This window comes from Rhinolophus hipposideros (assembly GCF_964194185.1).
Source record: "Rhinolophus hipposideros genome assembly, chromosome: 2".
Classification (NCBI taxonomy): domain Eukaryota; kingdom Metazoa; phylum Chordata; class Mammalia; order Chiroptera; family Rhinolophidae; genus Rhinolophus; species Rhinolophus hipposideros.
The window spans coordinates 68,757,744-68,783,679 of NC_138048.1; the positions used below are offsets into that span (position 1 = coordinate 68,757,744).

Below are 25,936 nucleotides of genomic sequence, written 5' to 3' on the forward strand. Positions count from 1 at the left end.
TTGTTTTTGTTGATTTTATTTCTTTACATTTAAAAAAAACCTCTTTATGTTTTTATTGCAAACATAGTATACATTTATCATAGAACATTTAGACTCAGAAAAGCAACTTGTAAATCATTTTTAATTCTATCATGCAATGTTAGTATCTTGCAATATACTTTTTGAGGCTCCTTCTATGCATGCCAGTTATTCCTTTATAGATGAACTAATCTGTATTATATAAATAATGATGTCTTCCTTTTGTTCTCCGAAAAAAAATTAAATGTTTATACAATACCAGCTAAATTTTCTTAAGTATGAAAATTAGAATTAAAGAAAAAGCAGAACAGGCTATAGAACCAGTAAAATAGATGCTTAAAAGAAATCCTTACAGAAAAGGATAATCCTTAATATTCACAGAACTTTATAGTCCTTTATACCAGCTCTACTCTTATTTTGCAAAATGTTATATACTTGGTGACTCTGTCTCAAAGCCCAAAATAGTCTAGACATAATAAATTAGAAGTGGAGGACACAGTGAGTGCTACAGGTAGTCACAGTGAGAACAGTGAGATAGAACTTTGGCAAAGGTAGAAAAGAAGAAAGCTATACAGAGACTGACTTAAATAAACCAAAGCAAAGCAATATGAGATCATTTAGTATGGGAACAAATAGAACTCAATATTAGCTCAATTGTTCCCAAGGTCATGGTTTTATAGCCACTATAATAAAAGTCAAAAGAATCACTGGGGGATTAAATATTACACTTCCAGATACTGGAAATCTTTGGCTCTTTAGAGCGATCCACTTTCCGAGGATTATTCTAGTTAAAATATCGGCTTTGGTTTTAAAAAGTACTTGTCTACAAATGACTCATTACAAATCTGATAGTAAAATGTGTGACTCAAAGAGAAGGGGGAGGGTACATTTTTTAATGACAATACTGACCTGTGTATTTGGTTAATAAAGGCAAATTATAAGCTTAATTAAAAGATTTATATGTAGATAAAGGGGAAAGGAAGGTAATTATTTGGGTGGTATCAGAATTCTGCAGAAAGAGATATATTCAAATATGAAGGAATTGAAATAGAGACTATGGAAATAATCTTCTTGTCATCCATTATCTAGGATGAGCCAACACTTCACTGAAATGGATCGGACCCATACCTCAGAGAAACCAATCCTCAAGGAGAATATTCTAAGCTAATCTTGTTTAACTGACTAAATGTTAAGTAAAAATGTTAAAAAAAAAGAAAAATCCCTGAACAATATTTTTCCATATGGAACCTGTAAATAATAATAAAAGCTTGAAATTATAAATCTCTTCAATTAAAAAAATAGTAGAACATCCTTTAAAATCTGATAAGTGACCTTATGCTTGCTGACACATAAGCACACCTCATTCCTGTTGACATGTCAGTCAAAATACTTCCCAGTTCTTCTCATGATAACCCTCTGTAGGAAGTACTTCCATATTGGCGTAGTTAGTATAGCAGATAATTTTATCCATTCTTGTTGAAAATTAGTCAAACAATTTTTCATTTGCTGAAATTACTATAATTCAAAGAAAAGTTACCTTTAAGGCTGTTTTGAACTTCTATCGCTATATCGAGAGCATTAAAGGGCAGAACGGGTTCATTGGCAATTTGCAAAATCACCTCTCCTGAGAGCTGAAAGAAAAAAGAAAAAGAAATGCAAGCATTCAGTATTAAGGGTTTTAATATGTTTATTATTATTATTATTATTTCATACACTCATACATCCAGAGTAGCAAAAACACAAAGGGCAGAATAGACTTTTATAAAATCTCTTGTTCTTTTAAACCCCATTTATTTTATTTTTCTAAGAGAAAAACAAATGTCTCAGTATCTTTTTCATGTCTCAGAATAGCATGGAAATATAAAATGTTATTCCTTTTTTAGCTAAAGATTAAGAAATGTCTTCCCTAGTTGGAGTTATAGTATTTAAACTTTAAAACAATTCCTCATAAAACAGTTCAGAATGTCACTTGATAAAACAATAGAGAGGAACTGAAAATCAGTATCTGGTTATTGAACTAAGCAGAGCTCAAGACAAATTAATGATCCATTTATTTTATTTAAAATATAATTTAGTCTAAAAAGATTCCTTTAAAATTTTAGGTACTATTTCCCTTAATACTTTACTATATTCCTAATTACTTTTCTAAAATTTATAGAAACTAACATCATTTACTTATCTTTGAGGGCAATGTTTAAATTAAATTTAAAAAAAAAACAAAAAAACTTCTAAATGTCATCTCCAAAACTCATACCTGGAATTTTCACACATGCACCACAGCACTCTAACACTGTGTTTGAAAACCAACATGTGCTCTACAGCTGAACTATCATCCGCTTAATAGATTGAATAAGTCATGTGCATTCAAATACATCTCAAAGGATCTCAGGATTTGTAGCAAATGCTATTGTTACTCTCCCTCTTTTTTAACTGATCTTTAATATTTACCAGGGCTTACCAAATGTCCCAATATATCTTACAGCCCTCAGCTGGCACACAGGGAAATGTGGCCATGTTGATGTTATTAATAAACTATGAAACATTAGTGAATGAAAATACTGTTTTGTGAAACTACAGGGGAAATTAACACACTAACTTGAGATAGTACAGAGCACATAAACAATATAACTTACAGGGAAAATATATTAAATATTCAAATCTATATATTCAACTAGGTGAAATTCCATTTAATATTTAAAAAAACATATATTTCCCAATTGTTTAAACAGTATGTATTATGATAAAAATGCAATTCAATTTGGTTTTATTCAATGTGCTTTTTTGGTTTTATTCAAAATACATTTCTTAGAAATAAAGAGAAAAAAAACAAAAAAGTTTGATATCCCTTTATTTCTTTGAGATATTTTTTCTCCCAAATGTAACAACCATTTCTCCCACAATGCCTAAAGTATCTTGGCAGTTTTATCCCCAGGATAGAATTCACAAAAATCCTGGGAAACTGCCTACTCAGATTGTGTTTTTTCAGGGAAAAAAGCATTATCTGCAATAGGTTGATATGAATCCTGTTTCTATTCCACCCCACCCCATGCAAATCATGCAAGGAATACTGATAACACTGATATTTGGAAATAAATTATTTGCAAAAAGAAATTTTTAAAAGAAGATTAAGAAGCATTACAGTTCATTTTTCCAATTTGCACTGGATAATAGAAACTACAGAACAGACATGTTTTGTTTACACTTTTGGAATCTGGAAAACATATATTACAAAAGATTAAAATGAAAGAATGGGGAAGGAGGAGAAAGGTGACTTTTCTGTGTGGTGCTGGAGAAATTTGTTTTGTTTTGCTTTTTTAGTCATTTGGTAGCTCAACCAACTGAAATATAAGCCAGCTAGCCACCTTGCTATTTCTTTCAAAAAGAACCTGGCAACACATATTGGGATTTCTAAGTCAGCTGGCACACAATAGACTGTTTAGACTAAATCCGCTTTATTTGCAGCTTCATAAGGAAAAGGGAGATTTGTGTAAGCTTTGCCATGAAGTGAGAAGTGATTAAACATTCTGCAAACTCTTCTCACCCAGTTTGGAATTCACTCTTATTCAGTCACGTCAAAGCAACCTTTCCTTATATTTAAAACAGGCCCCATTCTTTTCAAAGTGCTTTATATCTAAATGTCTCATTTCATTGTCTTGACAAGCCTAGAAGCAGGTTGTAAGGGAATTAATCCTGTGTGAAAAAACATTGAATATAAGACTTACTGTTCCAGTCTAAGTTGACAACATAGGGACCTCCTTAACTTATCTCCTCCCAAGGACACACTGAGTCTATGGCTACAAACAGAACAATCCCCTCTGAAAAAAAATCCAGAAACTAGCTGAATGCTTCCTACACATTGAGCTAAAGAGAAAAAGCCCACATCAAAATGGATTATAAAGTCTGAGATATATTCTGGCCACAAAAGCCACCCAATCATAGGGACATACAATCAGGAGGAGGGAGCTCACAACTCCCATCTTCTCCTTGAGGAGAGAAGCATTTGGAACCTATCTGCATATCTTAAAATCTGTAGTCAGAGTGTCAGTCTTCTAATTTAATATACATCTAGGTGCCAACTGAAATCAACTTTTGAAACTAGGGAGATCGGCAAGTGCTATCTTTGTGTTCTCCCTCTATTCTACTCCAGGTCACTTGTGTCCCGCTGAAAGGAGCTTGTGCACAGGTCTGGTGCCTGCTTTTGTGGTTGACACCCAGGAGATGCACCCCTTGATGACCTGGTTATGGTGGCCAGTGGGTCTTGCATTCACATGTTCCACAGGATATAGCAAACAAATAAACATTTCTTAACTATGTTATCCCTCCAGAGCTCAGAACAGAGGCAGCAGAGAGAAATACCCAACCTAGTTTATCCCTGAAAGAGGTTTATTTACATACTTCAAAAGTTACTGCCTGTGGGTCTGATTTCCAATCAGCCTACACCTAGGTGCTGACGGAGATTCTCCCCTTTTGGATACTAACAAGTCTTGGCACACCCTCAGCTACTGGGAGCTACCAGAAACAAAAAGAAGCTTTGTTCAATCACAAAGAATTGAGGGACTAGGGCCAGGCTGAACAATAAGGTTCATCTTCTACGAGAGATCACTCCAATGGGAGAGATAGCTCTTTTATCTGATGCACAGAAACCAACACAGAGAATCACGGAAAATGAAGAAAGAAATAAGTTTCAAACACAGAACAAGATAAAATCCAGAAACAGACCCTAGAAAAATGGAAATAGTGATTTAACTGACAAAGAGTTCAAAATTACAGTCATAAGTTTGCTTACCAAGGTAAGGAGAACAATGCATGAACAGAGTGAGAATTTCAATAAAAAGACAAAATATAGAGAAGTCTCAAACAGAAAACACAGAGCTGAAGAATGCAATAACTGAACTGAAAAATTCAATAGAGGAGTTCAACATCAGCATAGATCAAGTAGATGAAAGCGTTGGTGAACTCAAAGACAGGACAGTAGAATTCATCCAATCAGAAAAGAAAAAAGAAATAAAAATGAAAAAGAGTGAAGATAGCTTGAGGGAATATATGGGACACCATCAAATGGATCAATATTTGCATTATAGGGGATGTAGATGAGATGAGAAAGAGAAAAACAGCAGAAAACTTATTCAAAGAAATAATGGCTAAACGTCCAAAATTGGGGACAGAAACAGACAGCTAGACCCAGGAATCCTAAACAGTTTTAAACAAGATGAATCCAAAGAGACCCACACCAAGACACACAGTAATTAATTATCAGAAGTTAAAGATGAGGAGAACATCTTAAAAACAGCAAAAGGAAAACAACTTGGTATATACAAGGGAACCTCCATAAGACTATCAGTAGAGTTTTCAACATAAACTTTGTAGGCCAAGAAAGATTGGGATGATATACTTACAGTGTTGAAAAAAAAGAGGCCAATCAAGATACTCTACTTGGCAAAGTCATCCTTCAGAATTAAAGGAGACATAATTTTCCAGACAAGCAAAGGTTGAAGAAGTTCATTACCACTAGACCAGTCTTACAAGAAATGTTAAAGGGAATTTTTCAAACTGAAAGAAAAGGACACTAAATAGGAAAACATGAAATTATAAATTTTACTGGTAAAGGTAAATATATGGTTAAATTCAGAAAAATCTTCCATGATGGTTTCAAGGAACTCACTTATAAATGTAATATAAACGTTCAAAGCCAAAAGTATTAAAATAATAATTATAATATTTTAATAGATATACAAAGTTAAAGATGTAAATTGGGACATCAAAGATGATATGTGGGAAAAGGGGGAGAGTTAAAAATTTAAAGTTTTAGTATGCATTTGAATTTAAGTATCAGCTTAAAATAGGCTGCTATAAACATAAAATGTTTTATAAAAACTTCAGGGTAATTATAAAATCACAAGCCCTCAAAAAGATACACAAAAATAAAGAGAAAGGATTCTAAGCATGATCACTAAAGAAAATCATCAAATCTTAAAGGAAGAGAACATGAGAAAAACAAAGGGACAAAGAAATTGCAAAACAGCCAGAGACAATGAACAAATGGCAATAGTAGGTCTATCCTCATCAATAATTACGCTAAATGTAAATTGACTAAATTCTCCAATAAAAATGCGTAGAGTGGCTGAATGAAGAAAATAACAAGACCCAATTATATGCTGTCCACCAGAGACTCACTTCAGCTTTAAGGACCCATACAGACTGAAAGTAAATGGAAAACAGATTTCATGCAAAGGAACACCCAAAAAATCAGGGGTAGCTATACTTGTATAAGAAAGAGATTGCAATAAAAGACAAAGAAGGTCATTATATAATATAAAGGGATCAATCCAACAAGATATAGCATTTGTAAATGTTTAGGTACCTAACATAGGAGCATCTACATATCTACAACAAATATTAAAACAAACCTGAAGGGAGGAAATAGATAGCAATATAATAATAGCACGGGACTTCTATATCTCACTTTTGACAATGGATAAATCACCCAGATGGAAAATCCACAAGTAAACATTGGACTTAAACGAGATGTTAGACCAGATGTATTTAACAGAACTTTTAACAGAACTGTTATAGAATCTCACAGCAGAAGAATACACATTCTTCTCAAGTACACATGGAACATTCTCCAGGATAGATCACATGTTAGGTCACACAAACAAGTCTTGATTTCAGAAGACTGAAATGATATCCAGCATCTTTTTCTGACCACAGTGGTATGAAACTGAAAATCAGTGACAAGAAGAATTGGAAAATTCAAAAATATGTTGAGATTCGGGGTGGTAAAGTGTTTCATTGCCTTGTGCAGTTCAGGTCCACAACATCAACAATTGCATGATCCTTGACAGTAAGCATTGTAGGGGGTCCTGAGTGGCTGCAAGAGCTATTGGGGTCCTCAGAGGCAAGGTCCTAGGGTAGATGGTAGTGGTGACCAGAACCAGTGGTGTACATACAAATGCTTGGCTGTAGAGCTGGCTGAGGTGTCTGCATGGGGGCAGGGGCTGGCTGCGGGCACACACACATTGGCAACAGCCTCATCCAGGGTCAAGGGCTGGGGCCAACTGTGGGGACGTGAGCAGCCATGGAACCTAAGCTGTGGGTGTGCACTCGTGGCTGCAGGGGCTAGCCATGGGTGCACACACAACAGCAGAGACTGGTGACAGGAGTCAGGACCAGCAGTGTGCAGGTGCATACCACACAGGGGTTAGCTGCTGGTACACATGGAGGTGCAGGCCAGTGACAGGGCGGGGGGGGGGGAGTCCTCTGTGCAGTTTCCCAAAAGGCTAGAGAAGCTAGTCACTCATTCTGCCCTCTGTTTTCCTGCAATGAGAACTCTTTCCGGCCAGGGAGTTCCCTCTTGGCACTGAGCTGTGCTGTCATAAGGGATGAGATGAGGAAGGCAAAACAAAACTGTTTTTACAACTGTTTTTGTGTGATTATTTTAGGTTATTTTGTTTTGCTGCACTGTCTGTTCAAGTTGCTTAGGGGGTCTCCTGAGCACCCCAGAGCTGTCTTTGTTCTTGTATAGCTGTGTAATTGTTGGTCTTTGTGGGAAGATGGAGGTTGTGATCCCTACTCTGCTCTCTTGGTGACATCACTTCCCTGAGCTATCTGAAATTCCATTATAATAATTTTACAAGTACGCAATCTGCCTCAAAATTCCTGTGACCCTCTTTCTACTCTCTTCCCAGACCACCCTAGCCCTGGCCAGAGAATAAAGGAAGAATACATTAGAACAAGAAATAATGTTTTATAGAAGTAAAAGTGTTAAAAAATAAAAGGATTATTTTATTGAACAGTGAGTGAATGAACAGCACCCATTGCAAAGGCTTTCCTCTCTCACTAAATAATATTGATAACTTTAGAGTTAGTGGTTTCATTGGTGTTAAGCTAGATCATAATACTAATAATGAAGCCTTCTATATTTCAAGGTTAATAAAAGTTAATGATAGTTATCCCATATAAAAGATTTTCTTTCTTCAGCCTGATATAATTTTAGTTGTAGTGAAAGTTTTAAAAGAATGCTTTTAGAAACTTAATAAAGGAAAATATCCAGTAAGATATTTTTTCTTAAACTTTGTACATAATAATCTGTTGCCTCGTTGCCTTTATGTTTTCTTTGTCAGTCTTTCCTTTACCAGTCTAGAGAGAATATATATATAGTAAATATATATATATATACACACATATATATAAATATTATATATAGAATAAATAGACTATATATAGAATATATATATATATATATATATATATATATATATTTACTAAATTATGAATATCTAGAGTAAGAATATCCAACTCCCCCCAAATAATGTATCTCATTGACCAGTATGGTAACTGTTATTACGATAAATGCTTTCACTGGATTTATTAGTTAATGCATGAACAATGCAGTTGGCCGTAAATAGGTTCACTAAAGCGATACCAAACCATGGTTCTGTAACATATTTTTTTTTTTTTTTAGTTACAGGCAGAAACACTCAGTTTCTTCCATTTGTATAATTCCAAATTGAAATAACCATAGTTTATACCTCATACTAAAGCTGTCAGTTAAACTATCATACTGGGATTGTTTTTATGTCCTCAGTCAGACTTAAAATTTAATATATCCCCACTCTAGAAGGGAGGGCTGTGAGATATTCATAACACCTGTTTTATAGGTTATTGTGAGATAGAAATTGAGAGAGATTGGGTTGCTATGGCATGGTGTGACATAATATGACAAGCAGTGGATGAATCCGGAAACAGCCCACAAGCATCCATTGAGCCTTCACTGTGTGATCACCACAGTGCTGTGGGAGAAGAAAGAGAAGTAGGAGACGGTTTCTTCTGTTAGGACCTATGTTACTGATAGAGACAAATCATACCACTGTCGTACAATTGGAGAAGGGAGTTAACAGTAGAAAATTAATAAACAGGAATCTTTTGTTTCCTAGAAAGCATTTTTTAATTCTACATTAAACACACCATGTGATTATACCCCATGTATATATTTTTGGCTCAAGAATCTAGTGTGTAAAGGGGAAAGATATGCCAGATGAGGGGAACAAAAGGAGCAAAAACCTTGGGGTAGAAAGAAACATAGACTTTTTAGAGAAACATGAAGAAACCAGTGTGACAGAAGTGGAATCCTTGAAATGGGAAGTAAGTTCGTTTGTGGGCTGTAGGGTGGGGTGTCAGACAACCTTAAAACTCAATCAAGGCATATACCCATGATTCAGCGATCTGTAGGGAGCCCTTCCCCCTTCCTTTAACATTCAGAGCAGAGGCGTTGCCTGCTACATTATGGTCTGGTGAGAGTCTCCCTTCAGGCTACTGTATTCCTCCTGAGTGACCTGACTCTGATTTATGTCACTTTATAATAGAAAATTCCCAATTTAGTAACAAATGCCCTGTGGATAACAACCCTCAGGGCAGCTAGCCGTGGGCAAGAGGACTTGGAGACCTTGGAGATGAGCAGAGCAAAAAGCAGCGTAGCAGACCTCAGGATTGCTTTCCAAAGATGGAACATAGAGGAGAGGAAGCCCGGATGCGCTGCTGACATACACAGACTATTTTCCCAACAAAAGGAGATATTAAGTGGCACTACAAAAAATTCATGCACAGAATCTATGTACCCCTAAATCGTACACCTAAAATTCAGTATTAAAACTTTCATTCTCTCTCATCCGGAACAATCCACGAACCCCTTAATTATTCTAAACAATCTGACTCTAACCCATTCCCAATCTTGTGCTGAACTATAGTGCAGTTACTTATTCAAAATATATTTCTTGTGTACCCCAAAAAGTAGAACTGACTCATGTTACTTTCCTTCTATTGTTGGCTTTGTGTACCCCAAAAAGTAGAACTGATTCATGTTACTTTCCTTCTATTGTTGGCTTTAGCTATATATATCATATATGTTATCATATATGTATATATATGTTCATATATATACACACACATATGTGTATATATGTATATATACATGCATACATATATATGTATATGTATGTATATATATATGTATATGTGTGTGTGTATATATATATATACACATATATATATGTATGTGTATATATATATATATAATGGTTGTACCTAGCACTCAATTCAAAAACCTATAATCTGGCAAGCTTATGGAAAAAAATTGCTTGAAAGTAAGACTGTCATAGAAAATCAAGGACTTGTATATCCCCCACAACTACCAGAACATATCACTTCAGGCCAAACTCACATTACAGAAACCAGTGAGCAAAGCTCAAATGCCACCACTGCTCCCTCAGTGCTCCTGGGGATTGCCTTGGAATAGTTGCATGTGGAAGTGGAGACACCAATCACCTTGGAAGAGAGATCCAGTTGTTGCCAGTGAATGGTGCAAGGGCTGCTTTTTGTGGAGAGGTTTTAATGGCATGTTTAGGAGGTCTTGTGCCCATTGTTCACACATATCTGTGAATCTCAATAGCAGAGGGATAAAGAGATTAAAATCAGTAGAGAATTACTAAGCTTCCAGGAAAGATGAGTCAAGACTCCACCATTGGGAGGGAAAAAAGGCCCCCATCCTTTCCTGCTTAAGATTTCAAAGGTATCAGAATAGTTTTGATGGACTTAGGAAGTCTCAAATGAAGTTTCTTGATAGCAAAGGATTTAAAAAATCATTGAAGAATTCCAAAAGCTACTGAGAGTGAAATTCATTTAAAGGAGGAGAAGGATTCTATCCATGGGGAATATATTGGCTGTTTGGTTCCTAAAACTTGTTTCTATTAATAGGAACTTCTGGTGTTGGATTCTCTGGCCCATGGGCCTATTACAGGGAAAGTACTGTGAACTTGTGTTAGCACACAGGGGTAAACTTGTTAATATAATTATTTCCTTCTGTATATCCTAGTTGAAAAACCAACAAAAATAAATTAAACCTCTGTTTTACTATAGATTTGATATCAGGTAAAATTTTGTTTTTCTAAAAATAATATTTTCAGAATATTAGTTATTTTTCACAAAATATTAATATAGAAAAAATAATACATCACATCTATATATTCATGGAGGCAACGAGGGTAATAGAGAGAGACTGAAATATAATAAAATTAAAAAACAGATTGTTCTTCTGAACTTGCTATTTCTACCTAGAGCTCCTTTGAATAATGGCCAAACTATCTGTGATCCTTTCTGTATGCAATTATATTGTTAATGAAATTGTATTGTTAAAGCACACTGTCTAGCTCTAGAATTTCCATGATTTCTCTTTCTTCCTCACATGTTGCTGAGTGATAGACAGGAGTCTTACAGCTCCTTTCTTCTCAAACATCCCAGGATGCCCCATAGAACAACACAGACCAAAAATTATAGAAGTTTGTAACATTATCAGTTACAAGTATGGCATGATCCTTATATTTATAATTTTAGAACACTTTATCTTAGTGACATTGACTTTGAAGAAGTGCTTATAAAACACATACAGCCCAAGAGTCCTAGAAAAAAAAATGCTAAAAATGTGCAACAATTTTTGTGGTTAAGGGGTTTGTAAGTTGGAGGCCAGTATATTAGCAAAGAAAAACAGAAGAGCACATATAATGGTTCATCCAAAGGGTCAAATGAGCAGGAACATGGTCACGATGGGCAGCGATAGCACAAGAACAATTCTTAGAGATTTCCATTCTGTTGGGCCTTAAAGAAAGGATACAATTTAAGAAGGCGGGCAGAGTTTAGGGCAGTACTCTCAGCAAGACTAACAGGCAGGCACAAGTTCTGACTTCAACCACTGGGAAGTCAGTTTTGATAAAAGGATAATTCTTTTAAAGGAACAAAGGAAAATAAAGTTGGAGAAGAAAAGTTATATTGTCAGAGGCCTCTTTCCTTGTCAATGAGTTCCTTATAAAGGGGAATGATACGCTATTTACATTGAGATGTCTTGATAAGTCAAAACAACATTTTTTTTTGTTTGTTTCTAAGCAACACTACATGATTATAAATCAATTAACCTGGAGAAAGGCTTACACCATTCCACATGTAACAGGTCAAACAAAGTCAGCTCTGGAAAGATAAAGATGAGGTTTTCATTTCTTTATTTCTTCTGGTAATGGGTCATTTGTGTTTCCATGTTACCACTATCACCAGAAATCATAATGTCTGCACGCATGTTGTTAAAAATACAATGGGTTCCAATTTAGAATGTATAGATTTCGTCCGGGCACCTCTGTGGGCCTGGGTTTCCTTATCTCCAAGACCTTACTCTCTAAAACCTGATCACAATATTTTCTTGCATTGTTAACATGTGGTTAGTTATGGAGGAGTCCTGAGAGGCCTGAGGGTCTCAGTCTAACAACGGAAGTTGGGGCTGTCAAAGAGCTTCATGTCACTACTTTCTAGAAACTGAAGTAGATTTTAACCAACTGCCGTGTTTGCCATGACAAACTCCATGTTTTGTAGACCGATTGCTGTGAAAGGAGCAGTCTCTCCTATGTGGGAAAAGCTTGTGTAAAGGCCAGGGCTCTGCAGAGCCTGCCACTAGTGGCTGACTGAGTGGGTGTGCACATTCTCTCCATAAACTTCAGGAATTTTTCTTCCTTTGCTCTCTAAAGTTTGTGTGGTCATTGTATTTTTAGTTTCTCAAGGAGACTAGGAACAGTATTCTACCCATCACATATATAACTGCTCACTCTTTGCAAAAGCTCCAGGCCAATAAAGAGGTGATATGGTAAATGTGTCAGTTTTGCCTGTTCCGAAGGAGAGTAGAGGAACGGAGCAAATGTTAACTGAAAATGTACTGTGTCAGAACTTTCATTAGAACTGTGAATACATGATTTCATTTATTCCTACCAACAAACTTGCCAGATCACATTAAGCAACGATGCTAATCACCGGAGCCAGGCAGACTGGAGCAAAGCTGTGAAGCCTCTGGTAGGCTACAGTAAAGAATTTGGGCTGTGTACTGCAGACTACAATAGCTCAGTGTCTGGTCTCTGGGCTATCTGCATCAGAATTACCTGTGAAACTTTTTAAAATAAAATTTTCCAAACATGACTCCTCCCTACCACATGTAGACACATGATTCTAACTCAGCTGATCTGCATAGAGAAGCTGGAATTAACCATTTTAAAATAAGCACCCTTCGTCTGATGCAGGTGGTGGAGGGAGCAGACTGGAAATTGGCACTATAAACAAAAGAATCTAATAAAAGGTTTTTGTGTGGGGAATTGATGCAATAAGGTTTACATATTTCTATAAGTATATACTTGATAATGTTATCAAATTTCTGTGTAGAAAGTCTAAAATGTAAGTATGAATGTGATGTTGTTACTGGATTGCAGCCAAGTAAATATATAAATAAGAGGAGGCATAAGAAAACATTCAGCTAACTTGAAGAGAAAGCAATAACAGCAATTCTGAAAAGCTTATCAAAGCATTCAGGTGATTTTTAACAATGGAAAAATGTATAAATTAATAGAAATATAGTTTCCCCATTTAAATATATATATTTAGTGAAAAACAGCATCAAAAGAGGCTATACTTAGTAATGTGCCTGTTTTATTTTTCATTTCGTATATGATAAGTTACTAACGATGCGTTATTTTTAAAGGGGATGGGGAAATCAGTGACTCTCCATTCATTTTATTTAGAAGATTGGGCACACCAACTGGGTCATGCTGTGTGAACTATCTCATTTAATTAGGCAGATTAAGAACTGCTGGGGTTTTATTATCTCAGATCTATATTATGGCATTCATGCAATAAATATGAATACTTTATTTGTTCTCATCTCTTAATGGAAAATAATTCATTGCTAGGCAATATGCCATTGTGAAATATATATAATTCAAATATACATTTATAAGTCATAAATCTAATCACCAAATGGTCAACCATTTTACATAAATTTATGGAGCAGCAAATGATGAAAGAAATCTTGGCTGCCTAATCTTATCACCTCAATTTGCAGATAAGAAAATAGAGGTTGAAAATTGAAATGAGTTGCCTAACATCTCACAGCTGTTTAGAGGCAAAACTAGAACTGGTATTAAGATCTTAGAACTTTCAGTACATTGCTTGTTGAACAACAAAATACTAGAAATAGAGTCCAAATTGTGTGTGTGTGTGTATGTTGTGTGTGTGTGTGTGTGTGTGTGTATGAGAGAGAGAGAGAGAGAGATGAAAATATGACAGAATGGGAAATTTGGTAAACACGTGATGTACACCAAAAGTACACAAGCGACAGTGGGCTCTGAAATTTGCTCGTTGCATAATTATGCTGCAGTCATTATAAAACATTAAAAATAATCTTCTGCGTCCATTATGTTCTCTAACTTCTCTAGAAGTAAGTCACAGTCCTCCCTAAGGCACCAACACTTTTCTAGGTACGCTGCCCTATCTAGTCCCCTCTGTTTCCATATTAGTTGTTGCCCTATACCAATATACCCTTAGTTTCTCTGTACTCTTTAGATAATTTCTGATCTATCACTTTCTGAGAGAAATATATTAAAAAATCCTACATTACGCTTCCGGATGTATTGATTCCTTCTTATAATTTGATCTTTTTTTTTTTTTAAATTTAGTATATATGTTTGTTGGTGTCCACATATTCAGAATTGCTATAGCTTCCTGAATAATTATTCCTATTATCCTAATGAGATAATCTTCTAATTAAACTTCTAATCTAAGTTTGAGTTTTAAAGTCTATTTTGTTTGATCTTGATGATCCTACATCAGTTTTCTTTGTTTGGCATTTTCATGACATATCATTTTTAATCCCTTTACTTTCAGGTTTCCTGTCTCATAATATGTTGTATAACTTGAAATTAGCACTTCACTGCATTTCTTAAAATTGAAATATTGTGTGACAAACTTTCAACTCATTTAACCTACTTATAATTGCAGATATAGTTGCATTTATTGTATCTTATTTTTTATTTCTAGAAAATGTGCTCTTGGCTTTCTTTTTCTCCTTTTGAAGTTTGAATTTTCTGTTTCCTTTCCTAACTTCCTTCTATTAAAACCTCGCTTCCCATTGCACTGACAATGAAAGCCAGCATCCTAGAAGCCGATGGGCAATCTTGTCTTCAAGCTCAGTTTGAGCCACTTGCCCTCCCAGTCACCTTTATTTCCCAGAACATGATAAGGTTTTTTTCTGCCTGTAAGGATTTGCATATGATTTTCCCACTGATGAAAATGTTCTGTTTCTAATTCTTTGAAGAGCTGACTCCTTCTCATTCTTTAAGCCTCAGTTTAATTTTGAGCTTTTTAGTCAAGCTTCCATGTGGACCATAAGGAAATAGGATTTCTTCCTACTTTTCCCAACATTTTTCTTTCTTAAAACTCTTTGTATATTACTTTCATAGTGCTTCTATTTATGTGTGTGCATATTTACTTGCTTGTTTTTGTCATCTATTAAACATGAGTTCTTTGAAGGCAGCTATCTTACCTGTTTATTGATTACTGTACACTCAGTACCTACCACAGATCATTGCTCACATTAGGTATTAAAAGTACATTTATTGAATGAATGAATAAAAGATTTGTAAAGAGAGTCATTTCTACATCTTCAAATATTTGCATGTCCATCATATTGTCATTTGCTAAATGTTTGAATCCCCAACCTTCTATGATAATTATCATCATATCCCAAAGACATTGGAAAATATATATAAAGTCATCTAATGAGAGTATTTACCATGTGCATGCAAAAAAATAAATATATTATATTGATAAATTTGGTACTTACACATAAAAATACCAATTAGAGATAGAAACAAACAAAACAAAACAAATCAAAGAAGCTATGTGAGGTTTTGAAGACACTACTATTGTATTAGGCATTTTACACACCACCCAAAGAGTTTATACGTGATTGAACAGAACAGAGTAGAATGAATACGGGGGTAGCAGTCAGTGAAAATGGATCTTTAACCCTAGTTCTGTAACTATCCATGTGGCTCTAAAACTACTTCTCGAGGCTTTGGTTCTTTTACTTCAAGACAGATGATGTGAGAATAACTTACATAATACTACAGAAATGATCCACATATACTTAAGGCGTTATTGTTATTAAAAATAATGTAAACAGTATTGGAGGAAATCTGATCTTTATTAAATATTTGTACTCACAATGTGAATTTAGGAAAGAGAAAATAGTGATTCTTTTAAAAGTCTGAGTTACACAGAATGTCAGTCATTTAGGAACTCCTATCAATTAAATAACATCACATGTACTTGATATCTACAATTTTAAATGTTTTCCTCAAAAATCCCTATACTAGTACCCATAAAATTCTGTTAAATATATTTTCACAGCCAATTCCATATACACACTATAATACTGTTTGCATTTCAGGACAGTAGAAGACATTATGAAGAATTAATTGGATTGGCTAGTCTAAATAACAAACTATATGAATTATATCACAAACTGCTATGATAATTTATTCTTTTCTCCTAAATAAAAACAATATGTATACTTAAAATAAATTGAGTTCAAAATTGGTGATAAGAAAAATAAGGGTTGGGTGGGCAAGTAAACGCTTGCAAAACTATCACACTCTAAATTGTTGTAGATTTTAACCATTAAGCATTTTACCAATTCAGAGTAATATTGTGATCACATATCTGGCATCTTAACTTTGTTATTACCACCTTACAGGAAATCTACAAAATCAGTTCATATATGAAAATGAAACCGCTGTTTGACTTCTAATTTCAGACTGTAGGAGAAATACAATAAAATATTAAGTTGTATATGGATTATTTTCCTATTAAATCACAGCAACTATTACAGCATTCAGACCAAGTACATAGATTTGGAGATTTTATTAATTACCTCATGAGCTAGCATTATGGACTAGGTTATGACACAATAACAAATTAACTCCCAAATCTCGCGGCTTAATGCAACAATATTGGTAAGTGGGGTTCTATCCCATATGGTCATCTGAGGCCTCAGAACACTTTAGAATCCACCATTGGGAATCTTGTTGGTTGCCATGGCACGTAAAGTGAAAAAGCTGGAAGATCATTAACTGATAATAATAATTTATTATTATTATTTTTAAAATAAATAAGATTGGGATAACATTGGTTAACAACACACAATTTTCAGGTATACAAGACTATAATTGGGCATCTGAGTACTCTATTGGCCTGCTCACCACCCAAAGTCTAGTTTCTGTCTGTTATCATATATTTCATCCCATTTACCAACTCGACTCTCACCATACCCTCCTTGCCCTCTGGTAACAATCATTCTATTATCTGTATCTATGAGTTTGTTTTGTTAGTTTATTTGTTATTCTTTTATATTGCACATATGAGTGAAATCACGTGGTATTTGTCCTTTTCTGTCTGACTTATTTCGCTTAGCATAATACTCTAAAGTTCCATCCATGTTATTGAAAAAAGCAGTATTTCACTTTTCTTTTTTATGGCTAAGTAGTTAAGTGCTGTGGCTCAGACTGATATAATTGTCTTATACTCATAGCACATTAGAACTAGTCACAGTACTCTAACTGCAAAAGGCCTATGAAATACGCAGGGACACAAATATATGATTAGCAGTAAATGTTTCTACCAGTAAGTCCTGTGTTTATGTACCAGCAATGCTAATTGTTAGCTATGCCAAAGTTAAATAATTCAACAATCTATGTGACCTTATAAAGCTCCAATATTCAAGCTCCAATATTGTCATCAATGACTAGAATATATGTCTTAAAAAATAAATAAATGAGACAATATATGCAACACACTTACTTTTGTACCTAGTGTTATGATAGAATTTTGGGGAGATGCGATATATATTTTCCATAAACTATTAAAATGTAGAGCATTAGATGTATCTATTATATATAATAAGTATATCTAATTAGTACTTTTTAAAAGAAATGGTAAGGAAAGGACTATATTTTTGTTTTCATCTTTCATACAGGTGACCCAAGGGTCAATATGGATTTTAAATTATGTAATAACATATGTATGTATATGTTATATATACATATAACATATATGTAACAAATATAACTATATATATAACTATATATATATAACTATAACTATATATATATATATATATATATATATATATATATATATATATATATAGAGAGAGAGAGAGAGAGAGAGAGAGAGAGAGAGAGAAAATACATAGTTTAAGAAGGGAAGAAATCTGTATTAAAATTACACTGATAGTAACCACTTTGAGCACCTCTTGTAATTGCAGAAGTCAAAGGTGACTTGTATGCATCTTTTGTAATCTGTTATATTATTATAATTTTACCACAGTTTTTTCCTTTCTTAAAATGTGTATACATTTTTTTTGTCCACATATAGACTGGGGGTGAAAAAAAATGTATACACATTTTAAGAGATGTTAACACTTTGGTCAAAGTTGTTCACTGTAATCAGAAGTATCTGGACGCTGTATTAATCTTTTGTTATCAGTATATATTAATATAGTTTTTTACTTTCTTAAAATATGTATACATTTTTTCTTTTGGAGCAAAAATTAATGTAAGACCTGATCTTATTTTGCTATAATATAAGACAGGGTCTTATATCATACAATAAAAGGGAAAGGGAAATAGGGTATATGTATGCATATGTACACACACACACACACACACACACACACAGTCATGGTCCCAGAATTTATGTAAATATATAAATATTAAGTTGTTTTGATGCTCTTTTCTACATTTTTTGAGAAGTCAGCATAGTACTTAACATAATGACTTTTCAGCAAATGTTGAACTTAAAGCTTTGTACCTTATATATAGATGTCAGTTATGTAAATACAGGATGCAGTGATATACATGTTTATAAAACTGTATTAGAAAATTAACATCTTTCCCCTGACTTTTTCTATTGTTCCAAGAGACCAATGCTACTCTCTTCTTTATTGAACATATTGGGCTCTCACATATTTCAAAACTTATATTGATTTGAGTTACATGCGTGTAAGCAAAAAAGGGGTCCTTTGCTTACAATCTCTTTAACTTTATATCCTTGCTTCACTCTGACATTTCCTGCTTTTAAACTGACTTAATAAGAGCAAGAAAGAGATAGGGACTACAGTTTATGTATCCTTTTTACAGTGATTACATGATAGGCAGAATGTGTATTTCAGCATTGCCTGGCAGACTCATGATATAAATATAACAGTCATCTCAATGAATTGCCAATCAACAAGGATGAAAGGAAACAGTTTAAGTCATACCTTTAAACTAGTTTTTACATATTTTTAATATAAACAATTTGATAACAGCTGTAAATGTGTTTTTATTTTTAACTATAACTTCTGATCAGGCAAAATACGTTTTTTATATGTATCCAAGCGAAAAATCAGCATTACTCTATAAATTCAAATACTATCTCAATGCAATATCCTGTTATTATTATGACAAATAGAACATAGTGTATGCTTTTCCTTAAAAAAATATATAGTGTGACTTTTAAAAATGTAAACTCTTGTGAATGTATATTTCTCTAAAATGAAAGTCACTTGTATATAGTTGAATATTGTATCTATGGTAGAGATAAATGTATGCTGAAATAGCATTTGAAATATATTTTAAAATTAGTACTAACTTCTATTTAAAAAAAATACTAAAAGCCTTGTGTTCTTGATGACAAGTAAAGGTAAATCATTTTACCCTGTAATACTTTATATATTTCCATAACTCTAATCATCCTGTTTTTTTTTTCCTGGAAGACAACCCAGGAGCAACAATAATTGTATCCAATTATTATCCAGTCAAATACCTTTATATATATTATACATATATATATACATATATATACATTTTTTTATAAGAAAGGGAAAAATTAAGGTGAATGAATGATTTGGATAAGTTTTTCTCTTGATATGAAATGCACACTAATTCTGAAGCTCATTCCTCACTAATTATAAGACTGACTGGCAGAGATGGCTGTCTTTTGTGAATAAATAAAAATTCCTTAAATCCAACAGTAACATTAATTTGTAGCTTGATTAAGACATACAATTTAATCACTCTTAAAATTCTTCCATTAATTTTGAGCACTGTAGTCATGTAGTAAAACATATTGCAGAATTTAAAAAATAAAATAGATTCTTTGAATGATGACTCAAAGTATGATTCTGATAGCATATCGCTAATCACTCACCATTATTGAAATGAAGTTGATTTAATTTAACCTGTAAAAGAGATTGCATTTTCTAATCATACCTCATCTGTAGATGCTTATTATTCAAAGGAAGCCATATGTATTTTCAAGCATCCTTAATTAAAATAATACATATAATCCTAGATATCTTTTTCCCTTGATAGTTATTCTAGAGTGATTCTGGTCTATCATTTTTTATTCTATTTCTTCTTTATTCTATATAATGCATGGTCAATATTTCATTTTTATTATTGAACAAAGAGAAATTTGAAAATAATTCATTAATACACTGCTAATCATTTGACTAATATATTTGCATATTAATAGTAAAGAGTAATATGGTGTTAGAGCATGAGTTCATAGAAACATCAAGAATAATTCTGAGCTGTATTCATTCTTGAACAATAGAAACAATGGAATCATGGGATAATTTTTCTTGATCAGCTTCATATAGACCAAACCTTTTTTTTTAAGAGTACAACTGTAAAAAAGACACAATAAACAATATACTTTAAATGAATGGTGAGGGTACTGAAGAGAATATATATATTCATCCCATAGAAACTATTTATGCAGAACATATTATTTTCTAGGGATTTCTTAGTTTTTTTTACACTTCATTAATTTATTTTGACATTCAATATTATTTTATATTAATATCAGTAGTACAGTGTAGTGGTTAGACATATACATAATTTAAGAAGTGATCTCCCTTACTAGTCTAGTATCTACCTGGCACTATGCATAGTTATAACCATGTTATTGACTATATTCTCTATGCTTTATATCCCTATGAGTATTTTGCAAATACCAATTTGTTCTTCTTAATCCCTTCATCTTTTCACCCTGCTCCCTTTAGGAAATTATTAATGTTATATTAATCCATGATCACCAATGTCTGTCGGGCCTTTTCTTCTATTCAACATCATACTATCCACTGCTGCAAAAATATTACCTAAATATTAAAACCCTGATCATCCTACTTCATTCCTCTCACTTTTACATATTTCATAATAAAATCTTCAGAGGAAAATTATCTTAACTTCCTGACACCTGGCCTACAAGTATATCTACTATACCATATCTTTCATACTTCCCCATTATTTCAAGGTAACCAAAGGGTATCATTCTAGAAATACACCTTTTTATCTATTTCCAAGATTTCTTTCCCTCTTGCTTTTCCAGTGATCTCTATCAGTTACCATCTCTCCCCAAATCTTCAACGTCTTTTCCTGTTGGCTCTTTTTCATTCTTTTTTTTTTTTTTTTCACTACTGGAATATGTTTAGTATTATTCCAAATTAAAAAAAAAAAACACAAAGTACAGCGAAACAAGTCCTTTCTTATTCCCCTAGTGGGACAAACTCGAAAGAGCTATTATACTCACAGGCTGGGGTTCCTCCTTTCACTTATTCCTTTCCTCACTGCATCAGAGTTCCAATCATACTATTGATGCCATTTTGGATCAGTTTATATAAATACAATGGCCCTACATGGAGCTTTTGTCACAATATACGTTCTTGAAACAAGTTTTTCTTGGCTTCCAGTACTGCCAGCTCTGGATTTACATTCTGCCTCTTGCACTTCCTCAATTCCTTCTGATGATGTTTTGTTTGTTTGTTTGTTTGTTTTTCTCCTCATCTCTCAAATGCTAATACTTGTCCAGATAATTTCACTAGGTAATTTTGTTCACTGCCATTGTTCCAAGTGTCATATAGAAAAAGAATAATTGTGAAGTCTATTATTTCCAACCCAAAGTTTATTCTTGAGGTTCAAATAAGTATATACAACTGCCCAGTGAAGATAGCCATTTTGGACTTCATAAGCACTTCAAAGAAGATCTCCGTTTGCTGAGTTTCTCTGTTCATTTAACTAGTATAATTTATAATGACTCCACCTCTAGCTCTGGTGTATATGGAAAATGCTATTTATAAATATGATTTTATTGTATGTGATGAGCATAAAACATAAGGCTATTTGTGTTAGTCCAACTGCACACACACATTCAAACACACACACACACACACACACATACCATATATATTCAACTCTGGAAACTGCTTACATTGATAACAGGATAATCGTCAGCTAAAAAATAGCTGAAGTTGAACTATATTTATGTGTAAAATGTCATTCTGAGGAAAATTATCTATAGTACTGAGTATTTTCAAGTGATCCCAGAGTACAGAAAAAGCAGATAGAGTGGTCCTTGTTGGACTGGTGAAGATCTTGACAGAAACCACTTTGGATGAAATGTCACCCCAAGAACCTAAGTTTCTAACTGTCAATTCTGTGAATTCAATTAGTATATAAAAGCTCCAGGTAAATCATTTTAAATTAGAACTGCTGCCACCTTAGAGAAAATGTCTATTTCGGGGGATGGGAGAGGAGACATGGTACATGAGATTTCCTCTGGTATCTGGTCCTATCATACATGTCTGTTCTTAAGTTACTCCACTCATATATTCCATCTCTTCCTTTTTCTTTATTCTCTGGGTATAAAAGGAGAAAGTTGAAGAAATATTAAAACCATTGTAGAGAGCCATAAACCTACTGTTTCTTTCTTTCTTTTTTTTTTTTTTTTCTGGTCCTAACAGCCTTAGAGGGAAAAATGCACTAAGAAAGAACTATAAAAAATTTTAGCCAGGGTTTTTAATCAATACACACCAAATCTGTTTCCTTCTAATTTTTCTTATCCAAATTCATATTATCACCATCCAGTCAGTTAATAAAACCAAATCCTGGAAGTAAATTTTGACTCTACATTGTCCATCATTCTTACAATAAGGCAAGAGATGTTGGCTTGTTTTGTTTATTGTTATAATCCTCGCACCTCAAACAGTGGATAGTATAAGTAGATATATGATAAATAATTTTAAATGAATCAAATCACTTACTATTTCTTGAATTGGATCATTACTTTTAATTTCATCTACCATTACTCTAATTCAAGCCACCATCATCATTCATCTGGACCATAGCATTTACATTTGAACCGGTCTCTAGAGACCCATTTTTGCCATTCTCCAAATTCCAGTAGAATTACTTTTTCAAAATGCAAGTCTAATAGTATTTCTCCATTGCTTATAACTCTTTAGGACTTTCCTTTGTTCTTAAGACAAGGTCTAAACTTATTAATATGTCAAGAAATAAGCATTATTTCTTGAACTCCTTTGTTTATATCTTGATCTTTATGTTGTAGTCATATGGAACTTCTTTTATTTTCTTAATGGACCAACTCTCTTTCACCTCTGGGATTTAACCATAGGATTGTCTTTGCCTGTCTTGTTTTGTTTTTCTTTTTTTTACTTCAGTAAATAATTTCATGACTCCATTTGTCACCATTGTTTTCCAGAAGACTTTCCCTGAAAACGGGTTGGCACCTGTGGTGTATATTCCCCTACACCTATATTTTTTCTATCAAAGCATCAATCACATTTATTACAATTTTTAATTGACTATATTTCTTATAAACTTAATTGTAAGCTTCATGTGGACAAGGTCAAGTTATGCTTTACACACTACGTATCATCTAAACTTTAGTATTTCAGGGAAGAGTCTGCGACTAGGAATAATTTAATAGTGCTTGAATAAGTAATTTAACTTAATTCCTAGAATATGTGATTATAAATAAGAATATTTCTTCCCAGTTTACATATGAAAAACTAAGACTTAGGTCAAGAAAATTGTCAGAGTTTTGACAAATTCACTTGCTATGTGATGTTCAAGCCATTGTAATGTTCCTGACACTTAGTTTCATTACCTATGCAATGGAGATAATAAATCTTATCTTGAGATGGGTGACAGAGATTAAAATGGAAAAGGTAAATTTCTGGAACAGTGATGGGAAAAAGACCGATAGGTAAATCCAGCTACAACCTGTTTTTGTATGGATCATGAGCTCAGAATGTTTTTTTATTTCATTTCTTTTTAATTAAAGTTTTGGGGTGACAATGGTTAGTAAAGTTACAGTTTTCAGGTGTGCAATTCTGTAATACGTCATCTATATATCACATTGTGTGTTCACCACCCAGAGTCAGTTCTCCTTCCATCACCATATATTTGATCCCATTTGCCCACATCTACCACCCCCGCCCCCCTTACCCTCTGGTAACCACTGAACTATTGTATGTGTCTATGAGTTTTTGTTTCGTCATTTGTTTGTCTTATTCTTTTGTTGTTTTCAGTTTTATATACCACATATAGGTGAAATCATATAGTTAGTTGAAAAAAAATCAACAGAAGAGTGATATTTCATGATATATAAAAGTTATATGACATTTAAATGTTACCTTCCATAAATACATTTCACTGGAATAAGTCACATTGATTCACTTACGTATCATTTGTTTGCTTTTGTCCCAGCAGAGTTGAGTAATTGCAGCAGATCGTATATGGCTCACAAAGCCAAAATATTTACTTTCTGCCCCTAGTCTAGAAGTGCCTGTAGGCACTTAATATATCATACTTAAATTTTTTATTATTGCTTTTAATAACAAAAGCAATCACTAGTGACTTCCTTGTATGAATGACTTATAGCTCATCTTCTAGTAAAATTTCTAGTTAATAACAAAAACTATGACAAGATTCTTTGTTCTTATTCTAAGTAACACATTATATACAGATGGTTAAGGAATCAAATATATTTGCCTTCAGTAAGATAAACTACTAATAAGTACAGAGAACTGAATATGGTCTTTACTATGAGTGCTCTGGAGATGGGACTCTTTTTATTTTTTTAACTGACCTGACTTTCCACCTTTGTACATTAAATATTTATTACGCAAACATATTCCTCTAAGATTAGGATCCCGAAGAAACATAGCTAAACACTGAAGAATCAACTTAAGTACTCAAGATTTGCGGAAAAGCCTGGACTAGGCTCAAACAGGGATTAAAGCCCTCTTCCTTTGACGGTGAGCACTCACTCAGACACTAAAGGATTCCAACCTAGGAGCTTGAACGAATGGCCTCCTCCAATGAAGTACCAAGGTGTTCTAGAACTTAGCTTGGCTAACATTGGTAATTTCAAAATGTTTAGCTGTTTGTGATTCTGAGACAGAATCTGACTCTATGAAACACTGATTCTTCGAGAAACTTGAAATATTGGGTGTTGGGTACATTCACAAATGAAATATAATTTGTAGGCAAATAAAGACATTGAGAATCAGATATTCAACATCTCCTGTTCACTCACTGTTTCATCTTCATGCTTCTTCCTGTCTTACATGTCATCCACATGTTCCCCTGACTTCATCATTCTTTTTGTAAATTTTGGAGTCCAAAATCTATTAAAAATGCCAGGTTACTTACATGATTCACTTGAATGCCCTGTTACTTTCTTTGTCTAAGTATGTCCTTTCTTGAAGACATTTTCCTAAAACCTTTTCTCCACCAATGTTTTTAGATTATCTAGTCACCTTGTTCTGAGTGTAATGTTGAACTCATTCATGAGGAACATATTGGATAAGTTGATGAGATGAGTTGGGCCTGGGCAAGCAGACCAAGATTCTAATCTTAGCTTTCTACTTAACTGGCTGCATGACCTTCGATATGTTACTTAGGAAAGTTTCTCATATCTCAGTCTCAGAGACTTCATTTGTAAGAAGTGGATAATATCTAATTTAAAGAACTGTTGTGAGCACAAACATAATATGTAAAACATCGAGCATAGTCCCTGTTTACAAGTGAACAATCGAATAGTATTACTTTCTTTCCTTTCTTTCCTTTCTCCTCACTTCCAGTTGTTTAAAGCATCAAGATACATTCAAGAAAATGTTTCTTTACGAGTAAATGGAAAATTGGTCAGT

At 33.6% G+C, this 25,936-nt stretch overlaps 1 protein-coding gene across 2 annotated transcripts in view; it reads right to left on the bottom strand.

The window, feature by feature from the left end:
• NAALADL2 (N-acetylated alpha-linked acidic dipeptidase like 2) overlaps window positions 1-25,936 on the bottom strand; it is a 902,549-nt gene that overhangs the window by 64,555 nt on the left and 812,058 nt on the right. For both annotated transcript variants that reach the window (XM_081070260.1, XM_081070261.1), the window contains exon 12: window positions 1,556-1,649. In XM_081070260.1, coding sequence (XP_080926386.1) covers window positions 1,556-1,649 — 94 coding nt within the window. The remainder of the gene's footprint in view (window positions 1-1,555; window positions 1,650-25,936) is intronic.